This window comes from Furipterus horrens, unplaced genomic scaffold, assembly GCF_987537825.1.
Source record: "Furipterus horrens unplaced genomic scaffold, mFurHor1.1.pri manual_scaffold_1, whole genome shotgun sequence".
Classification (NCBI taxonomy): Eukaryota; Metazoa; Chordata; class Mammalia; order Chiroptera; family Furipteridae; genus Furipterus; species Furipterus horrens.
Genome location: NW_028327171.1, coordinates 209351068 through 209369999, shown reverse-complemented (window position 1 = coordinate 209369999; position 18932 = coordinate 209351068). Strand labels below are relative to the sequence as shown.

The 18932-nt window shown below is 39.9% G+C and overlaps 1 protein-coding gene across 1 annotated transcript in view; it reads right to left on the bottom strand.

Moving 5' to 3' along the window:
* NYAP2 (neuronal tyrosine-phosphorylated phosphoinositide-3-kinase adaptor 2) overlaps nucleotides 1-18932 on the bottom strand; it is a 212275-nt gene that overhangs the window by 72332 nt on the left and 121011 nt on the right. The window contains exon 3 of the mRNA XM_090269185.1: nucleotides 4839-5930. Within this exon, the coding sequence (XP_090125311.1) occupies nucleotides 4839-5930 (1092 nt within the window). The remainder of the gene's footprint in view (nucleotides 1-4838; nucleotides 5931-18932) is intronic.

Below are 18932 nucleotides of genomic sequence, written 5' to 3'. Positions count from 1 at the left end.
CACTTTTGCCCCACTCTGTATTAGGTATTACAAATAATCTGGAGATGGTTTTAAATATACATGAGAATATTCAAGCCCTGGCTGCTGTGGCTCAGTGGATTGAGCATCGGCCTGTGAGCCAAGTGTCGCTGGTTCGATTCCCAGTCAGGGCACATTACTAGGTTGCACGTCAGGTCCCCAGTTGGGGGCGTGAGTGAGAGGCAACCATACAGTGATGTTTCTCTCCCTCTCTTTCTCCTTTCCCCTCTCTCTAAAAATAAAATAAAATAAATAAACAAACAAACAAATAAATAATTTAAAAATATATATTTAAAAAAAAGAGTATTCATAGGTTACATGCAAATACTACACCATTACTATATAAGGGACTTGAGCATCCTCAGATTTTGGTATCAAAGGAGAACTATACCTACTCTTTTCCTACCCACTCTTTGTGAGCCCTTACTTTCTCAGGAATGAAAAGGAGTGAAGATAAATTCCTAACTTCTTCTGTTTGCTGAATTTTACTCAAAAATACTATTTTTAATAAGCTAAACAATAGCTGTGGATTCTCTTAAAATAAAATAACATTCATGTTTTCCAGGACAGATCAGTTTTTGGAAAGTTGATATTTCTAACCATCTTAGATATGAATCCAAGGATATCATTCAAGACTTAGTAAAGGGGTGAGAATGGTCTTTGAAAGTAAAGGTCACAAAGTCCCTATACTGAAGGTCAAATACTGAAATTAGATGAAAGTCTCTTCAGACAAGTTCGGGTATCTGGTTTCTTGATCCACAATTGATTCACGATGTGACAACACAATGAGGAAGAGACTCAAAAGAGACTAAGAGGGGCAGTGGAGGGGTAGGGAAGGCCGTGTGCATCAATAAAGTGACTGGAGGAAAAGGAAGGAGGCAGGAAAGCCACAAGAGGCAGACATAAGAATTTAAGTGAATTTAAATGATATAGAAGTGGAGGGCTAATCAGCTTGACAATCTCTAATAGATCCTGAGTACTCCTACTCCTATTATCATCATTGTCTACCCCTATTATCATAATAATCAAGCTATCAATACTATGTCACTGCTATTACAAATGACCAAGGACGATGATAGTCACCACTGTGTGAAGCCTTCCTGTTCAGATCACCTTGTTAAACACTTTATGTGCGTTAGCACATAGTAGACACACAATGAGGATCACAATGATGGCTCTGAATTATGAAGATAACTAGCTTATGTTAGGATAGCCTTCTCTTTTCCCTAAAAGTGGGATAATAAATAAATAAATAAATAAATAAATTAATTAATTAATTAATTAATTAATTAATTAAAAAAATTCTTCCAAAGTAATTCCTTCTAAATTAAAATTATTTTAATATCTCAGTTAGTAAAATTAAGTTTGATCAGTTGCTTCCCCAACAGGGCCTGATATTTCAGGCATTATTGGACCTCAAGTGACTTAAAAAGGAAAAAAATGCGTGTGTTTGTGTGTGGTGGGGAGTGTGGGGGTAGGTTTTTGGTTTGGTTTGGTCTGTTTGCATGTTTTGGGGGGATGCTGTTTCTGTGTTTTTTAACAAAGTGAATAGAAAGGCAAAGGTTACATCTGATTCCCAACTTTATTTCATCACACCCATAAAACCCATTTATATCTATCATTGTAAAAAGATGACACCTAAACATCCAAAGTGGGAGTGTTGTTTTCAAAGGTTGAGAATGCAACCTAACAGCAGAAAACTCGGTATCTCCATTAGTGTGGAATATTGTAAAGAATGACAAGGCTCTGCCAACGCCAGCCCACCGTGCTGCCTTTCTTCGTGACAGTACCCCCTTCAGGGGCCTACATCATTTCTTTCCTTGCTCCTTCTTTAGCCTCATTCATGACCTAGGTGTTTTAAAAATTCTAATCAAGGGGTGTATAAAATAAAACCATGGAAAAGAAAGATAAAAATTATAGGTAGAAAATGATCAGTTGAATCTCCAAATTCACTGTAAAAAAAACATGTTTGCACGTCACCTACTTCCCATGTACACACAAAAATTTACAGCAATAAAGTACAAGTCAATCGTTTCTGATCTGCCCCATGTCCTCCATCTCTCTGCTCAAATTAAAAAAAAAAAATAATAACCAAATCAAAATTATTATCATTAGAGATATTTTCCAGTGTCCTCATATAAAGTCAAGCAGCATTATAATGTCCCATCAACTAGGGAAAAAAATGCTTCTTTGAATTGTTAATGTTGAAGACCATATTTAGAAAATTATAACGTGAAATAAAATTAACAGTTTACCCTTATTATTTTATCTCTTCTTGTTGCCCTGTGCCCATCAAAAACTGTAGACTTTTAAGATATGAAATTATTAAATTAGGTGCATCTTTTAAAGATTATTTAGAATAAGAGTAGAAGGCATAAATTGTATTTGACATAGATTTTTAAAAATTAAAATAAGAGTAAATGTGCTTTAAATTGGATACTAGAAAATTACCAAAATTGACATTTCCAGTAAAGCCAGAGGGGTATGGAGAATAGAAATACCAGTCTTACTTTTATTCCTGAAATGTAAAATAATACCACGTGAGACTCAGGAGTCATGACTTATTCTGTCCCTACAGTGTCAGCAGACGCCTACAAACCCTATCTGGCAAGAGCGAAGGGGAGAATTGTATCACTGAGCATGCAGCAATAGTAATTGTAGGTCAACTCTTAATTATCAACAATTCTGGATCTACCTTTTGGATTACAGAAAGATTCTGAGAGCTCCTATGATTTTGTTAGCATCTGATAGTGTCTATTTTCTTCCAAAGTAAAAAGTAAAAAGCATTAGGTGATTTATTGGTGCTACCAACATTTTCCCTCCCTACCATTTATGTAAAATACAAGTTGAATTTAAACTAACTCAGGGTGTGCCCTCTCTCTGAAGAGTTGGCACATGAGAAGAAACTCAGTCCTCAGATACCTAAAAACTTTAAAGAACCTGGATCACTTTTCCATATACAAGCTTTGTTTTAGAAGCACACAAAGCTCATTTTTGGAGTCAAATGGAGAAGCCTGTGACATACAGCACATAGACTGATCCTAACAGATGGATTTTTCTTGAAATAGCTTCATTAGTTAATCATTTCTTCTGCATATCCTTTTTCTAGCTAATTGGTATAGCTGCCAGCTGGAGCTGGGGAGGATCATCCAAAGAAATGGGTAGGTAAGGAAAAAACCCAATACTTTCCCCAAGTCTAGGATGAAACATCTATGAATTTCACCATGATGTATTTGAAAGTAAAAGATTTTTCTTTAAAATGTTTTTCTCCACTTTATTCCAGAAACCTTATCTGATCTGTGTTTAAACTGAATTAATCATCTGTGGAAAAAACTTTAAATTTAATATATATATATATATATATCAGCTTTTCCCAAACCTGACATTATTGATGTGTGTGTGTGTGTGTGTGTGTGTGTGTGTGTGTGTGATATGGTGGGTTGTCCTGTGCATTGTGGGCTGTTAAGCAGTATCTTTTGCCCCTACCAACAGGATTTCAGTAGCATACCCTGTTCTGACAACCAAAAATGTCTCCAGATATTGCCAAATGTCCCTGGGGGCAAAACTGCCCTAGCTGAGAATCAATGTTCTAGAAATAGGTTGCTCCTACTTTTTAATTCAATTTTTAAAATAATTGGATGTATGCATGTATGGGTATATTTAACTCCAGACATGTCTAACATATTTATTACAAATAGTTGCCTTTTAGTCAGGTAAATGAAATGTGGTTTGTTTTGGGTTTTTTTTGTTTTTTGTTTTTTGAGGGGAGATTATTTTAGCAGCCAATGCTTTCATAAATCTCTCCGGGTAAAAAAAAAAAGAAAAATACAAATAGGCAAGATAAGTGGTTTATAACTACCAATGAATATTAATTATCTAAAGAGTGCCATCATCTTCGTCATCAAAATTATTAAGGATTTCTTTTGCTTTAGGGAAGGTTTTACATGACTGTATGAATAGATAAAAACCAAATCCTGTGTTGGGATCATTTGAGGTTTAAATGATAAATTATCATCCTAGTTGCCTAAGGCATTTTTAAATAAGGGAAAGCAGTATAATTTAATGAAATGGGCATTGAGAAAACTGGATCTGTTTTGACTTTACTATACACTTATGGAGTGATTTGGAGCTCATGAAGGGATTAGAGATTCAGATGCAATCATTTCCTGGTCTTTGAAATTCAGTAGTAAATATAATATTTACTACCTATTTATCCCTTAGTGCTTTTCCCCTAGTTTATATATGGATGCTACCACAGGAATAAGATGCTAATTACTGTGGATTTAAAAGGGAAACAATGAACCTATTCTAGTTTAGAGTGAAGCTCAGAATATAAAAATAGAGAGTATGCAGCGAGTCATTCATTATGTTAGAATAAAAAAAGTACTAAATTCCATTTGAATTGCTATCTTTCCCACAAAGGTTTTCTAACACAGATTAGCTCAAGCAGGCTTTTAATATAAGATAAATGTAACATTTATCAATTCTATGTTCGAATGTATAATTTCTCCCTCTAAATCAAGGTAGTTACCTAAAAATTTTAGTGTCTATTTTCTTGGTTAGACTTTCCATTTTATTAAAAAAAAATTTTTTTTTTCATTTTTAATGGATAGGATATATCGTGCAGGTAGGCGTTCACTTTTGCTTTTAGATCACACTATGTTCTTTAGCACGGTGGAAGAAATATAACACCTTTTGAGGTTTCAACTAAACGGTCTAATGGTTATGCACTACCTACGTGCATTCTGTGCGCACACGAGCTTCGCGCAGTTGGAAGGCACACACGGACCCACCGGGCTAGCGCGCACCCGCACACTTACTCTCTGCGGGTTCCTTCGACCTGCGGCCGCTGGATGACTTTCTCAGCAGACTTCGACCCGAGGTAAAGAGGCTGGTTAGTTCTTCCAAAGGACTCGTGGGCGTCCTGGACCGGGAGCCGCCGGGAGCCGCCCCGTAGGTGTTGACCGAGGCATTGACTATCTTGCTCCCATCCTGCGACACTGGCCTGCTGGTCGAATGAGGCACTGATGGAGAGCTCCTTGAGAGGCTGCCCGAATGCACGGCGTCGTAGGGGGGAGGCCTCTTGAGGCTGAGGGGCGTAAGGGACCTCCCCATGCTAACGGGAGACGGGGAGGCAGAGTGACTCTTCGGGTAGCCGTGGGGGGACTGCGTTCGGTACAAAGTGGAAGGCGGGGGAGGGGACGAGGAGAGGACGGAAGCAGCAGCAGCAGACCCCAGGGCCCCGCTCTGGTCCTTGTCCAGCTTAGGGTGGCTGGAGCTGTGAGGGGGCAGCGAGGATGGAGAGGCCCCGGCCTGTTTCAGGTAGGACACGTTTTCCAGCACGGGGAGCTTGGTGACCTCCAGCGGGGTGAGCGGAGACTCGTCGGAATTGGGGGAGCACTGCACGGGGGCAGGCGGGAACACCAGCAGTGGGGGTCTATGAGAAAGCAGGTTAGGAAAGGGCGGGGGGATGTCACAAAGCAAACCCTTTGGAGTACATGGCACTGAGGACTTGGCGAAGTCCAAGTCAGGCACCGTGGGAGTAGCACACTGCGAAGAGCCACTGAGATGGTCAAGGTCGCATTTGGAGTCTTGGCCCAGGTCGTCAAAAATGGGGTATTTCATTTCCTCGTAGACGGCCTCACTCTGGTCTTCATCCTCTCTCCTGAAGTCTCGGAGAATGTTCCCCACCATCTCGATGTACACGGGCTCCTCCTCCTCGGGGTCCCCTGCGGGGCTGCTGACCTGGGAGAGGGAGGAGTCACGCGTGAGCGATGTCCTCCTGGGCCCATGCTTTTTCATGTACGTTTCATCAAAAGATGTGCTGAGCTGGGTGTTTGGGTTCCGCTTCGGTTTTGGAGGAGGAATCTTCTTTGAATATTCGTCACTGTTGGGTCTTGGTTTGGCTGAAACTAAAAAAAGAGAAAAGTAACGTGAAATCAGTGAATCCGATGGTAAGGTTTTCAAAAACAATTTGCACTTGGATTTACTATTGCACACTTTTGATGGGAGGGATAGTCTCCTTTAGTCCTGCCTTGAGGCTTAGACTAATATTCAAACAAAAGTCGATTATTTCCCATAGTTAAAAAAAAATACCTGATGACAGAACAACAGTAATATTTATCTCAAACTAATGTTAATAATCCAGCACTGGTAAATGCATTAAAACCAGGACTATTCGGCCCTTTGTCTCATAATTTCTAAATAGAAATCTCAGATACAACATGTTGGATAAAAAAATTACAAATTTTATAAAGATTAATCTCTGTGAATTGATGGAAAAACTCAGGGGGAAAAAAGCTAGCCTTTCAGTTAGCACAAAGGGTCACAAAAATGCCAGGAGGGCTGAGTCCTTTGATGATGTGGCGATTGCCTGTAATCATGTCTTGTTTTCATTTAGCATAAGAATGTCTCAGTCTGCTAACTTAGTCTCTGCTTTGGTTCTGATAAGTAACTTCTGTAGAGATGGATCTGATATGATACTTCAGGAGAAATTAATGTGAAAATAGTATGAGTCTAGACAAGTTCATCTTCAAATCTTCAGCTGTTGGTGATTAGGGTGTATTTGTTTTTGTTCATAAGATTTCTTATGGTATCCCAAATGCTATCTTGAAATGAATTGACTAGATATGTTGCCTTGACCCATGAGAACCTCATCGAGAGTTGTGCCAGGGAATAATTCACAGGATGACATGTGAGCGTCAGGAATAATTTTTGGAAATGCAAGGATATGTGGACCAGCATATCCCACAGTCTGCTGGAAGCCTCCCCCTCTCCCCCTCCCCACTCGGTCCTAATGATGGAACACAAGTTTCTGACACCTACAGTGGGGTGGAACAGGCTAGCAGCGTGTCTGTGACTGAAATTAATTGCTTAACATACAGTGAAGGTACTGGAGTCGTGTTATTATCTCATTATCTCATTGTGTTGATACATGATTACAGTGATTATCATTACTATGCAACGTGGAAGAATATAGTTGCTTGTGGTAAATGGTAGCATACAATGAAAGTTGACAACATAGTTTCCAGGTGTAAAACTAAGAAAATAAAAGGCTCCTCTATAATTTGCAGCCTTAAGGGAGGGGGGTGTGAAGGCACAAATCAGGCAACTCCTGAAATCACCTTTGCTTTTTCCAACAAGAATATTTAAGACACAGGGACTTACTACAGGAGAAGCAAAGATTAGGCAGCTGCTTTACACATCTATCGTGCCTTCAGAGACAAGGAACCAATTGAATATTCTAGAAGTGGCCATCCCGCTCACTTTCTGGGTCATACCTGCTTCCAAATATTCTATTCCATGGTGCCCACGATGTTGATTTTACTCCCTACAACCAAACAGCTTTTGGAAATGAAGGTAATGTATCTACACTTTTCCTTTAACTCAGAAAAACATGATGTGATTTTCCAGGGGGTATAGCAGTGGCTTCTTTTAGTGCCAAGAGCAAAAAGTCTAGAGACTTAATGGGGTGTAAAACACCCAGAGCATTCTTTAGGAGGTACCCACAGTGACAAATAGCTCTTCTCTGTATCTTTTATTAGTTTTTTTAATCTATTATATATATTAATTTCCACAATTTAAATGTCATCGGATTATATACAAAAATCTGATCCCAAATAAAGTAAAATTATACATCCTTGAACAAGATTGACTTAGTTCTGGAGGGACTTTGAAAAATTCAGGACCAAGAACAGATGCCCACCCAGACTATTCTTCTGAAGCTTGTTTCCTGATCTTCCACTTCAGCAGATCATTCTAAACTGAGTAACATATGCTCTGGAAAAATACTTGCTTCTGACTATTGGGTTCTATGGATTGAGTGGTATGGGATTAGGGGGTCCACAGAGGGAAGGAGTCTGAATAGCGAGGTGCTCTGTGAATAGAGGGTTAACTTAAAGCCAGAAATTAACGTGTGTCCCTGTGATAGATAATTCTATTATATGGAAACAATCATTCCTAGAATTAAGATTTTCATTAGTCTCTCTCCTAAATTATAATTTACTTTTGTTTCCTTTGACCTTTCACTAAAGGCAGACATTCCAAATTAGACATGGGTAAGTGCATGGAGAGAAACATGACAGGCAAAAACTGCACCCAAGCATAGGTAACAGCACTGAGGGGAGGCCATAGCTCAGATTCCCAGGAAGCGGTAGAGCTGGGAGGGACATGATACGCAGTAAATCAGCAGGCTCATGGACAACCCTGGAGCCAACATTCTTCTTCACGCATAGATTAGAAAGTGACCTTTGGAATGAGCAAGACCAATGCTTGGGTTGCATTCAAGATGTCAGCAAATTACATTCACTTTGTTTGGCAAAAGAAACAGAAAAAAATAAACTAAAGACTCTTGTTATTTAGAAAATGATGAAGAAAGAGAAGGTTCTGTTCTGGAACACAATACAGTTAGAATTAAGGTGAAACATTCGGAAGGAACTCATCTGTACTGTGAGAATACTTCAACGACAAACCAACTACAGATATTTTCTGACAAAGGAGAATAAAACATAATATGTCATTCTTATAGTGACTCTGAGATAATCAAAACTGACAGTCGCAATGGACTGAATCATGTTCCTCCAAGTTCACGTTAAACTTCTAACCCCAATGGTATAGTACTTGGAGCTGGGGTCTTTGGGAGATAATTAGGTTTATATGGGGCCATGGGGTTGAGCTGTCATAATGATGTGATAAGGCCCTTACAAGAAAAGACACCAGAGAGTGTGTTTTCTCTCTCAGTTCCTATACCATGTGAGGTCACATCAAGAAGGTGGCCATCTACGAGCCAGGAAGAGTTCTCACCAGAAACCCACCATGCTGTCACCTTGATCTTGGACTTCTGGCCTAAACAACTATAAAATAAATTCCTGTTGTGTAAGCCACCCAGTCTTGGGTAGTTTGTTATGGTAGCTCAAACTGACTTAGATAACTGTATATTTATTAAGCCCTATTTAAAGACCTTGCTCAGCTGAGTGATGAACACTCGTTTTAATTTCTTCCTTGGAATTGGAGTGCTTTAACTAGCTTTGTTATTTTAAGAATTACATATATAGGAAAGGGTGAAGCCAAAGAACTTATATTCACAAACCATGGACATGAACTAAGGTGGGTTGGATTCCTGGAGGGAAGGGAGGTACTGGGCAGAGGGGAGTGAAGGGGGAAAAAAATTGAGACTACTGTAACAACATAATTGATAAAATATACTTAAGAAAAAGAAAAAGAGTGCACACACACACACACACACACAAAGAATTCATACAACTCTTCCCCAGTTTTTTAAGTGCAATTTCTCTTCCTCTTGCCCTTATACTTCCTCACCCCTGAAACCAAGTCACAGAGAGCACATTACAGCTGAATACAGAGATGCCCTTCCCAGGTACCCACCCAGGAGCTCCCTTCTGGTTCTTCTTCTTGGCCTGACTCAGCAACCTTGGACTTGTGCCAAGGCATTTGCTGTTGTACTCTGACCCATTTTCTAGATGTTGTTTGTTTGCTGTTGTCATTTGCTTTGGCATTTTGACTCCTTGCTCAACTCTGTTCTGCTGCCCATCAGCTGAAGCAAGTCCCCAGCCATCCTTGCCCAGGAAATGCTTTATTACATAGGCAAGTTTCTTCCCCCTCCTCTGTGTGCTGAAAAGTGCCTAATGCAGGCAGACTCATACAATTCAAGCACATTTATGTTTCCCGGTCTCTTCCTTTGTATTGATCCAAATTTGAAATGAGAATATTGAGGCTTATTTAGAGAGTAAAATATTGAGTAAATTACACATGATTGGATGAATAAACAGGCTCATTCCTTTAGTATTAGAACACATTTCCCCCCAGACATCACCTGCTTCCCATTCCATACCTTCCTTATAGTCTCATGGAAAACAGAGGAGGATACAATTTCTTTTCTAATGAACTGGTTTTTCTTTACACTCACCATTTATAATCTGATTTTGCCTTAGTCCAGGAACTGAGTAAATAATTTAGGGAGCTATAAAAATGTGTTTCTACTGTCCTATGTTTTTTTCTTTTGCATTTTACCTGTGTAAGGCAAAGTCTGAAATTTTAAGCAACATTGTCACATAATTAATTGTATTTTACCCTCACTCTAGGGAATTAAGAATTAAAGAAAAAAATCACGTTTAAAAAGCATTTCTTTAGAAGGTATTTAAAAATAGTATATATATATACACATATACATATATGTGTGTATATATATATATATGCTGAAATACTACTGATAAAAAACAACAAAAATTGCATTGCAAATTTTAACAATTGACCATAATATAAAGGTGATTTTTATTGCTATTAAATGAATTTCAAATTATTTATAATAGGTCCAAAGATAGAAGCAATAGTTCCTGTACAGCTCCAGAACACAAATTTTAATGCTTAAAATAGTATAATTGACAGTAGCATTGAATAAGCAGAAAGTGACATTTTTGAAATGAGCTATCTGGAACAAAGGTTAGGCATGGCTTTCAGTCAGGCAAAGATGATCTGTCTTTCATAGTTAATTTTGGAAATCCACCATGTTCCTTGTCAACCTAGCTTTCTGAAATAACATTTTCCTTCCTTAAAAAAAAAAACAAAAAAACAGTGTAATTCAAAATCAGGCTATTGTATCTCTGGGTGTTCTTGACCCAAGAGGTATTAAAGGAGATGCAACACAGGTATTTCCTCTCCTAGAAAGTCTCTGGTCACAGAATCCCAGAATTTCACGGGCTTTCCGAAATTATACAGACCACTACTAAGAAAGAATTATAAATTCCCTATCAGCTACTTTTTAAAAAATTTCAAAATCTCATAATTTATGTATTCATTGTGCATATTTTAATTTTTTTTATTTTTCATTGCATTTATTGGGGTGACATTGCTGAATAAAGTTATATAGGTTTCAGGTGTACAATTCTATAATGCATCATCTGTGTATTGTGTTGTGTCTTCACTACTCGAAGTCAAGTCTCCTTCTGTCACCATTCACTTACCCCTCCTTTACCCTTTCCTGTCTCCCTTTCCCTCTGGTAATCACTGTGACGTTGTCTGTGTATGAGTCTGTTTCATTTTGTTCTGTTTTGCTTTGTTTCATCCCTCACCTTTTTCACCCAGCCCCCAGCTCCCTCCCCAAACTGTGATACCTTTTCAAACAGAGGAAAAAGCTGAGATTGCATTCTTTGGATCTTATTATATTATATATCACATAAAGTATTATTTTAGGTCTTCTCAGCCTAGGCTGTAATGATGGAACCATAACTTTGAACTCAGCTCCAGTTATAAAGGTATACTTAAAGAGGGGATTCAGAGCAGAAAATGAGAGTCCAGTGTAGGGAAGGAAGCAAGGTCCACACTATGAGATACTAGCACTGGGTGATTCTAGAAGGTGAGAGACGCATTTCTCACCTTCAGGAGAATTGCGCTTACAACAACTCTCTTTTTGCAACTCACCATTCTAAGGGTTTGAGGGACATTTTTATTTTCACAGTCACAAGCCCCACCATGCCATCTGCGAGTAGTTCCTTTTTTTAAAGAAGGTGTTTGTAAAGGGATGGGAGTTGCAGATGCCCTCAGTCTGTTACAGCAGGACTCAGAAAGTGTGGTCATTGGATTTTCAGTTGTAGGACCTGTGTTTTTCTCCTGGATCTGGTGACCATATGAAGAGAGAACTCACATCAAAGTTCGGCTGGAAACAAGGGAAGACATGGAACAGGGTCACCAATGAGGCTTTGAAGTCAAGTGGGACTGAACAAGTCTTGGCTTAAGCTAGGAAATGGATTACTTCTTCTTGACCTCAGCCAAGCAGCATAACTTTTGGCAAACTATTTGGATTACACTTTTATTGATACTCACTTTTGACATATAGACAGTAAGGAACCTTAATCAGAACCGTTTTTTTTAATTACTCATCTCATTAGTTATAAAATAAAATTAGAGTTTTGTAACCAACATTTTGAAAAGAAAGAATTGGAATATATTAGAAAACCTGAGTGTTTTTCATGTGATAAGGGTAAAATGTCCCTAAGTATACAAAGATTTCCTATATGTCACATCTATCTTATTATAAGTTATGATGAGAAATGTCTGAACAATCCCAAGGCAGAAACTCGGTGGTTGATAATCTTCAGCAAGGGCTCCATCCAACCTTCCCCTCTTTCTCTGTGTGCATACTGGTCCATCCCTCAAGAAACAGAGTCTATTTCTTCTCCTCTTGAATACGATAGTTTTCTCCTTCTCCCAAAGAAAGCCAGGCACCATGAAAGAAGCCTGACTACTCTGAGATCTCCATGCTGTGAGGAAGCCCCAAATAACCATGGGGAAAGAACCAAAAAACAAACAAACAAACAAACAAAAACCCTCAATCAATAATGAAAAGGAAACCATAACCATATGACCCCAGTTAAACTGAAACAGTCTCTCCCCAGCTGTTTGAACCATCTCAAGTGACAGGAAAGACATTTTTGATCAGTGACATGTCATTCCCATTGTACCCTACTGAATTCCTAACCTACAGAATTAGGAACAAATATGGTCATTGCTTTTATGTTTCTAAATGTGAGGTAGTTTGTTAGCGTGTGTGCACATCTGAAACTGGTGGCAGCAGGTCGGTGCTACTGTAACAAAAATCAAAACCTTGTGCATTGGCTTCAGGACTCAGTGGTGACAGAGGCCTCAAGGATGCTGAGAAGAGTGTTGGGAGGTTGAAAATTGGTGAGGAAATCCCTATGAGTGGAAGATAACAAAAGGAAAGCTATGTTATACTTGGCAATAAAATGGCCAGACTATTACCTGTGTGATGTACATGCTGTAAAATGCACCCATGCCATGACACCTTCTCTGAGTAGCTAAAGGTTTTCAAAGTGAAAACTGGCCACAGGGCAAGGGTTGAATGCAGAATATTGCCAGTCAACTGTAATCTTGGGGTAATACTCAAACTACGGTATGGCTATAAGAGACCTTGTTGAGAACTCTGGCTTTTGAGAATCTAACAAATGTTCCACAACCCCTTGATCATAATCCTAAGAAGAGACAGGCCTGACTCAAATTAATTTGCGCTTCTGTCTTTTGTCTAATGAAAAAAGAGTCTAATTTGATTCACAAGAAAAGCACAAAAATTATAAAGCAGCTTTGTCAACTTTGACTAGAACAGGCAGAGACAGGTCAAATTTAAATAAAAAACCCTTTGGGCCCCACACTTCTAAGGGCTGGAAAAGAGCTGAGGAAACTGCTCAGCTACATCTCAGATACAGGTCATTTCTTACAGATTAGAAAGGATGACTTGATAGCAGATCTAAGAGCTCACAGAGCACAGCCAAGGGCCCCAGAGAAGCAAAACCAGGGAGCAGAAACTGAGCCTTGATCAGTAACTGTTCTCTGCCCTGGGAATAGGGAGAACTGGGAACATGTGGGCAAACGAGCCAGTGATTTCTATGTGTCTCTCTCACCTCCAGCCCTCACTTTTTGAAAATCCTCACCCAAGGATATGTTTACTGATTTTTTAAGAGAGGGGGAGGGAGAAAGGAGAGAGAGAAAGAAACACATCAATGTGAGAGAGAAACATCAACACCCTGACAGGGGATTGAACCCACAACCTAGGTATGTGCCCTGACTTGGAATCAAACCTGCAACCTTTTGGGAAGTGGGGTGACACTCAAACCAACTGAGCCACCTGATGGAGGAAGCCTCCAGTTTTTTGAATGGAGCTGTGCATTGCAGTTTTTCTGTTCCAGACCCACGAGTCTATGTTAAGCTTTGCAGAGCAGACAAACTGTATTTTTAGTTCAAACACCTTTGCATATGAGGAGTTCCACTCAAGGAGCCTCATGGCACATGGGCATGATCTAAATCATGAAATACTGGATTTTAAGCTGATATTGTAATGCAAGGAAGTATTTCCACAACAGGGTGACAGTAATTTGCCTGTTGGAAATATTGGGGCTAGAAAGCAAATTGTGGTAGATTCTTCAGAGGTAGCCATCCTCCAATCCTTCCCTCCTTGTATGTATTCTACCTGTCAATAGGTAGAGTCTATATTTCTCTCCTAAATCAGGGCTGGCTTTGACCAATAGAATGTAGCATTAGTGATACTGAGTCTTATACTTCAGAGAACTTAGAACTTTCACTTCCTCTATCTTGAAAGCCAATTGCCACGCAAGACCTCTTAGACCAACATCCTATCAAGAAGCTCAACTTAGTCATGTAAAGAGGCCAAGGGAGGGGCAGGGGCGGACAGACCTGACATGTATGTGAAGACTTCTCAGACTTTCCAACAAACCCCACCTGCCAACTGACTACAGCCAAGCAAGAGACCCCAACCAATGTCACACGGAGTAGAACCACCCACTTAAGCCAACTCAACTCACAGAATAATAAGAAATAATAAAGTGTTGTCATTTTAAACCATAGCGTTTTGGGTTGGCTTATTACACAGCAATAGATAACTTAAAAATGCCAAAATTAATTTCCTGTTTTTGTAGCTCTCTAATGGAAAATGCTACTGTTATTTTTATAAAACTATGGTGTACACCCCAAGGAAACAGAAAACATTCTTCCAGAATAGAGAACTTCAGCAAGTAAGATTGCCTTCTGAGTATTATAAAAATCACCCCGGGGTGATTCAGGAAGAGAAATCAAAGCAGAGTACATACTTCCTGGTCAAAAAGACTGGACTGAAATCAGAGCAAGGGTATTAACAAATGTAAAGAAAGAAAAACCAGAGGAGGATTCCCAACTTCAAGGAACATAAAGCAGGAGACTGAGAGCAAAACCTGGTCCCCACCCTCAGCAGAGCCCGGGTGGTACAGTTCTCTGTTACCTCCCTGTTGTGCAGATGCACCCAGCATGCTAGCAAAACCTGAAGTCTCTACATATATGATTCTTACAAGTTCTTATTTTTCTAACTTCAGATTCACCAAGAAACCTTTTAATAATTTTCCAAAATATTATACATATCTTCTCTGTGCATATTTTCAATAGAAACATGCAAAGTGGAATTCAGTGTTTATATACTGCTATGATTGGAATGTTTGCGTTTCCACCAAATTCACATGTTGAAATCCTAACAGCCAGTGTGATTGTGGAAGATTTGAACATTGGGACAAGTGGGCCATGAGGGTGTGGCCCTCATGAATGGAATTAATGCTCTCTTAAGAAAGAGACTCCAAGAGCTCCCTAGCCGCTCCAACACACAGGGACACAGTAAGATGTCAACAGTTTGGAACCTGGAAGTGAAATCTCCTCCAAATCTAACTGTGCTGGCACCCTGATCTTGTACATCGTGCTTCCAGAATTGTAAAAGAGAGATTTCTGCTGTTAAGTTACCTAATATGTGGGATTCTGCTATAGCAGCCCAAACAGTCTAAGATCTATGCTCACCTCTTCTGCTGATTCCTGTGACATCTTAGTTACTCTAGATGTCTGATGAGATGGAGTTTCTGAGCTTATAAATTGAAGGCTGGCCCTGTCCCAGGGCAAATTCACCATAGGAACACCATCTCATGAGATTCTGTCCAGGAAAGCAGCCAGCATTCCCAGGAAGACACAGCCCTCTCTGTTCCCAATGTCTAGCACAATGTCTAATTTGATATTTCCTTGCCAGGGCAGTATCTTGTTTCCAGATGACTCCCCTCCTGCCCTGGTCATGGGATGCTCATTAGACACCGTAAAGGAAAGAAATGTAGCTGTGCTGTGCGCATCTCCTGGACTACACTGAAGTTTCTCAGATTTCACCTGCCATTACATATTTTATGTAAGTCTAAAAGGAGGAGAGAAAAGATCTAGAAGTAATGGATCTATCAAGTAGAGGGAACTATTGTGCAGGGATGATCCCAGCCACGCAATGTGTTAAAATATTAGGTTCCATGACTGACCAAAAAAATATTTGCTAAACTTTAGTCAGGGATCTGAACTTTCCTGTAGGCCTGTTAATGCACTTTCTTGTAAAATCCAGCCTTAGCAATTACCCTACCAAGTCAGTTTAACTGGAAGCCCCCATCCTCTATTTGAGATATGATCAGGTCTTCATGCTCCATCATCCCACTGGTGATGTCTGATCATGCCGGCCTGTCTTAAGCAAGAATCCAGCCAGGACTCCCAAGCACCTGATGTTTCTTCTTAGTAATTTTCTATCTATTGACTCCCCCTACCCTGGTCGCTTGAGTCGTTCTATACTAAAATGCCTTTCCCTCTACTATGATTGCCATAAATAAAATTTGTTTCGACTGTTTTACTCTGCAGCTCTGTTCTTTATTTGACATCTGTGAACAATACAGGGCTGACTTCTTTGGGACACTCACATATTAGCACAAACGTCACTTATTTGGAGAAGTCTTTCATGACCACCCATTTACCCTTATCATGCTGGATATTTCTCTTGTTAGTTTTTCAATTGCATTAGGTAACCTTCTAGGTGCCTGTGTATGTATTTTCCCAACGTAAAAACGATGGTTCCTTATTTGTTTTGAACTTTGCTAAATTATCTATGTAAAGTTACTAGAAATTCACAGGTTCTTGATAAATATCAGTTTACTGTCCAGTGAGTTCGTAGACCTTTGCATTCTCTGAGTCAACATCGAGTGTTTCAGGCATTCTCCAGTGACCATAATGAGCCATGAACACTCGTAACCTTCCATTTCCTTTGGCATTACAGCAGTCCCTCCCTATATCACGGTTCACTTATCGCGGCCTCACTGTATCGTGGGATTTTTAAAAATATTATATTTAATTATTTATCGAGGATTTTTCGCTATATAATGGGATTTTGTGGTACTGTATAGTAAATACTAAAATAAATGTAAGGTTCCTACTTGGCAGATTTTCGCCTATCACGGGGTGAGGGGGTCTAGAACATAATATCCGCGATAAGTGAGGGATCACTATATTTGAATTCAGAGGCATGAAATCATAGGCTTATGAGGGATGGTAACAGAAGAGCTGAAGCTGAGAATGAGAGAATGGCCAAGGGAAGAACTGAACATTACCTGTGAGTGGAAATCAAGGCAGGTTTACCTGCCAAAAAAGAAATCCAGAAAAATTAACTGAGTAATTAAATGGTCCTCTTTTAGCTCCCTTACTCTAGGGAAAAGTCCAAGGGGGACATAAAGGAATACAGGGCAGAGAGAATTCACAAGTTAGATCCTGCAAGACGTAACACTTAAGGCCTAATGACTTTGTCAACATTGCACCAGACCATGAATCCTGGGATTATAACAACTATTTCCCCCAAAAAAGGAAAAAAAAAAAAAAAAGACTTTCATTGTTGATACAAAAATGTCACAATGTAAGAAACAGGGAAAAAAGTACCTTAAACCTTTTTTATACCCTCATCCTTGGTGTGTATCAAAGAGACGCCTTCACCATGCTGGGGTGTCTCCGTAGTAGTGAAGAGCAATTATAACAGCATGTCAGATGTCCGATTATAATCCAACATAATTCCCACCCTTTTTCCCTTGGCATTCTTCATACTCCCTTTCTTCTTTCTGGCTACCAAACTACCACTGTTCCTCATACTTCTCAGGTGAGTACGTGTTCAGACTTTGCCTGGACATTTCCCTCTGCTCTTCCACCACTGGACCTAAACACAAGCCTTCTTATTCTTAAAGGCCCAGTTAAAGTATTACTACTTACTCCCTTCCCGGTTAGATGTTTTTTTTTTTTTTTTCATTTGTGCTTCATCTATTTCTTGTGATGTCCCTTATTTCCTATCTTGTCCTTGGACATCAGCTTCTCTCTTTACTACCAACTCTAAGGCAGAATCAACTCATCTTTCTGAAACCCAAACTTAATAGAGGGAATTGGTCTCAATAGGTATTTTTTAAGTCACTACTATATGTACCCCCTGACTGGTTTGGCTCAGTGGATCGAGCGTCGGCCTGCGAGCTAAGTGTCGCTGGTTCGATCTTCCAGTCAGGGCACATCAGAGAAGGAAAACTCTGACTCCAAAAAACCTCCGCTGCCTTGTGGCATACCTCTTCAGGGGAAAGGCTAAGGGAGTAAACCCCGACAGAAAATCCGGAGCCGGAGTCCCTAAGGCGGTTTGACGTTGTAGTCAACACCGGCAACTCCTGCGGCGCACCTGAAGCCAAGCTGTATTGACTCTGTCTTTCCCTTGGACCCTTCAGCTGCGAAGAGAGGGGGGGTCTGCTGCATGGGCAACAGCAGACCCTCCATATCACCCTGTCCAGGTTCTGTAGCTTCAGCTTCACTGGAGAGGACACTCCAGCGTCATCGCAAGATGTCGATTCAACACGGGAGGAGACAGATACCGTGTCACTCCCGAGTCGGACTGCACAGCCATTCTTGGCCGTGCAGACAGACTCTTAAGAAGCTACACCATCGTCTCTCGAGATGGACGGCTGCCGACAACGACGACTATATGTAATTATTTACTGCACAATAAACTACCAATGCATAATGATTTAAAGTTTTTAATGCTTTCTTATATATTTCTTCAGATTTTCTTCCTTCTATCTATTTTCAACTATTTTTAATAAAAGTTTATCTCCTGAGAGTCTTTAGGAGTACTTAATCATAAAGACTAACTTTATGTAGAAAAAGAACTCAAATAAAACTATATGCCTACAGAACTATGGGTTCCCTAAACCTAGAACGTTCTTGGTTTTATCTCTGGGTACCAGTTGCCTCCACCCAGTGGTCAGCAAATGATCCTCAGGAAGTCCAAGCCAGAGAAACAGCACGCATATTTAAAACTGAGAGATATCTGTCTTATTAAAGCACTAGTCATAACTCTTTGAGCCCTGGCTGGTTTAGCTCAGTGGATTGAGCGTCGGCCTGCGAGCTAAGTGTCGCTGGTTCGATCTTCCAGTCAGGGTACATCAGAGAAGGAAAACTCTGACTCCAAAAAACCTCCGCTGCCTTGCGGCATACCTCTTCAGGGGAAAGGCTAAGGGAGTAAACCCTGACAGAAAATC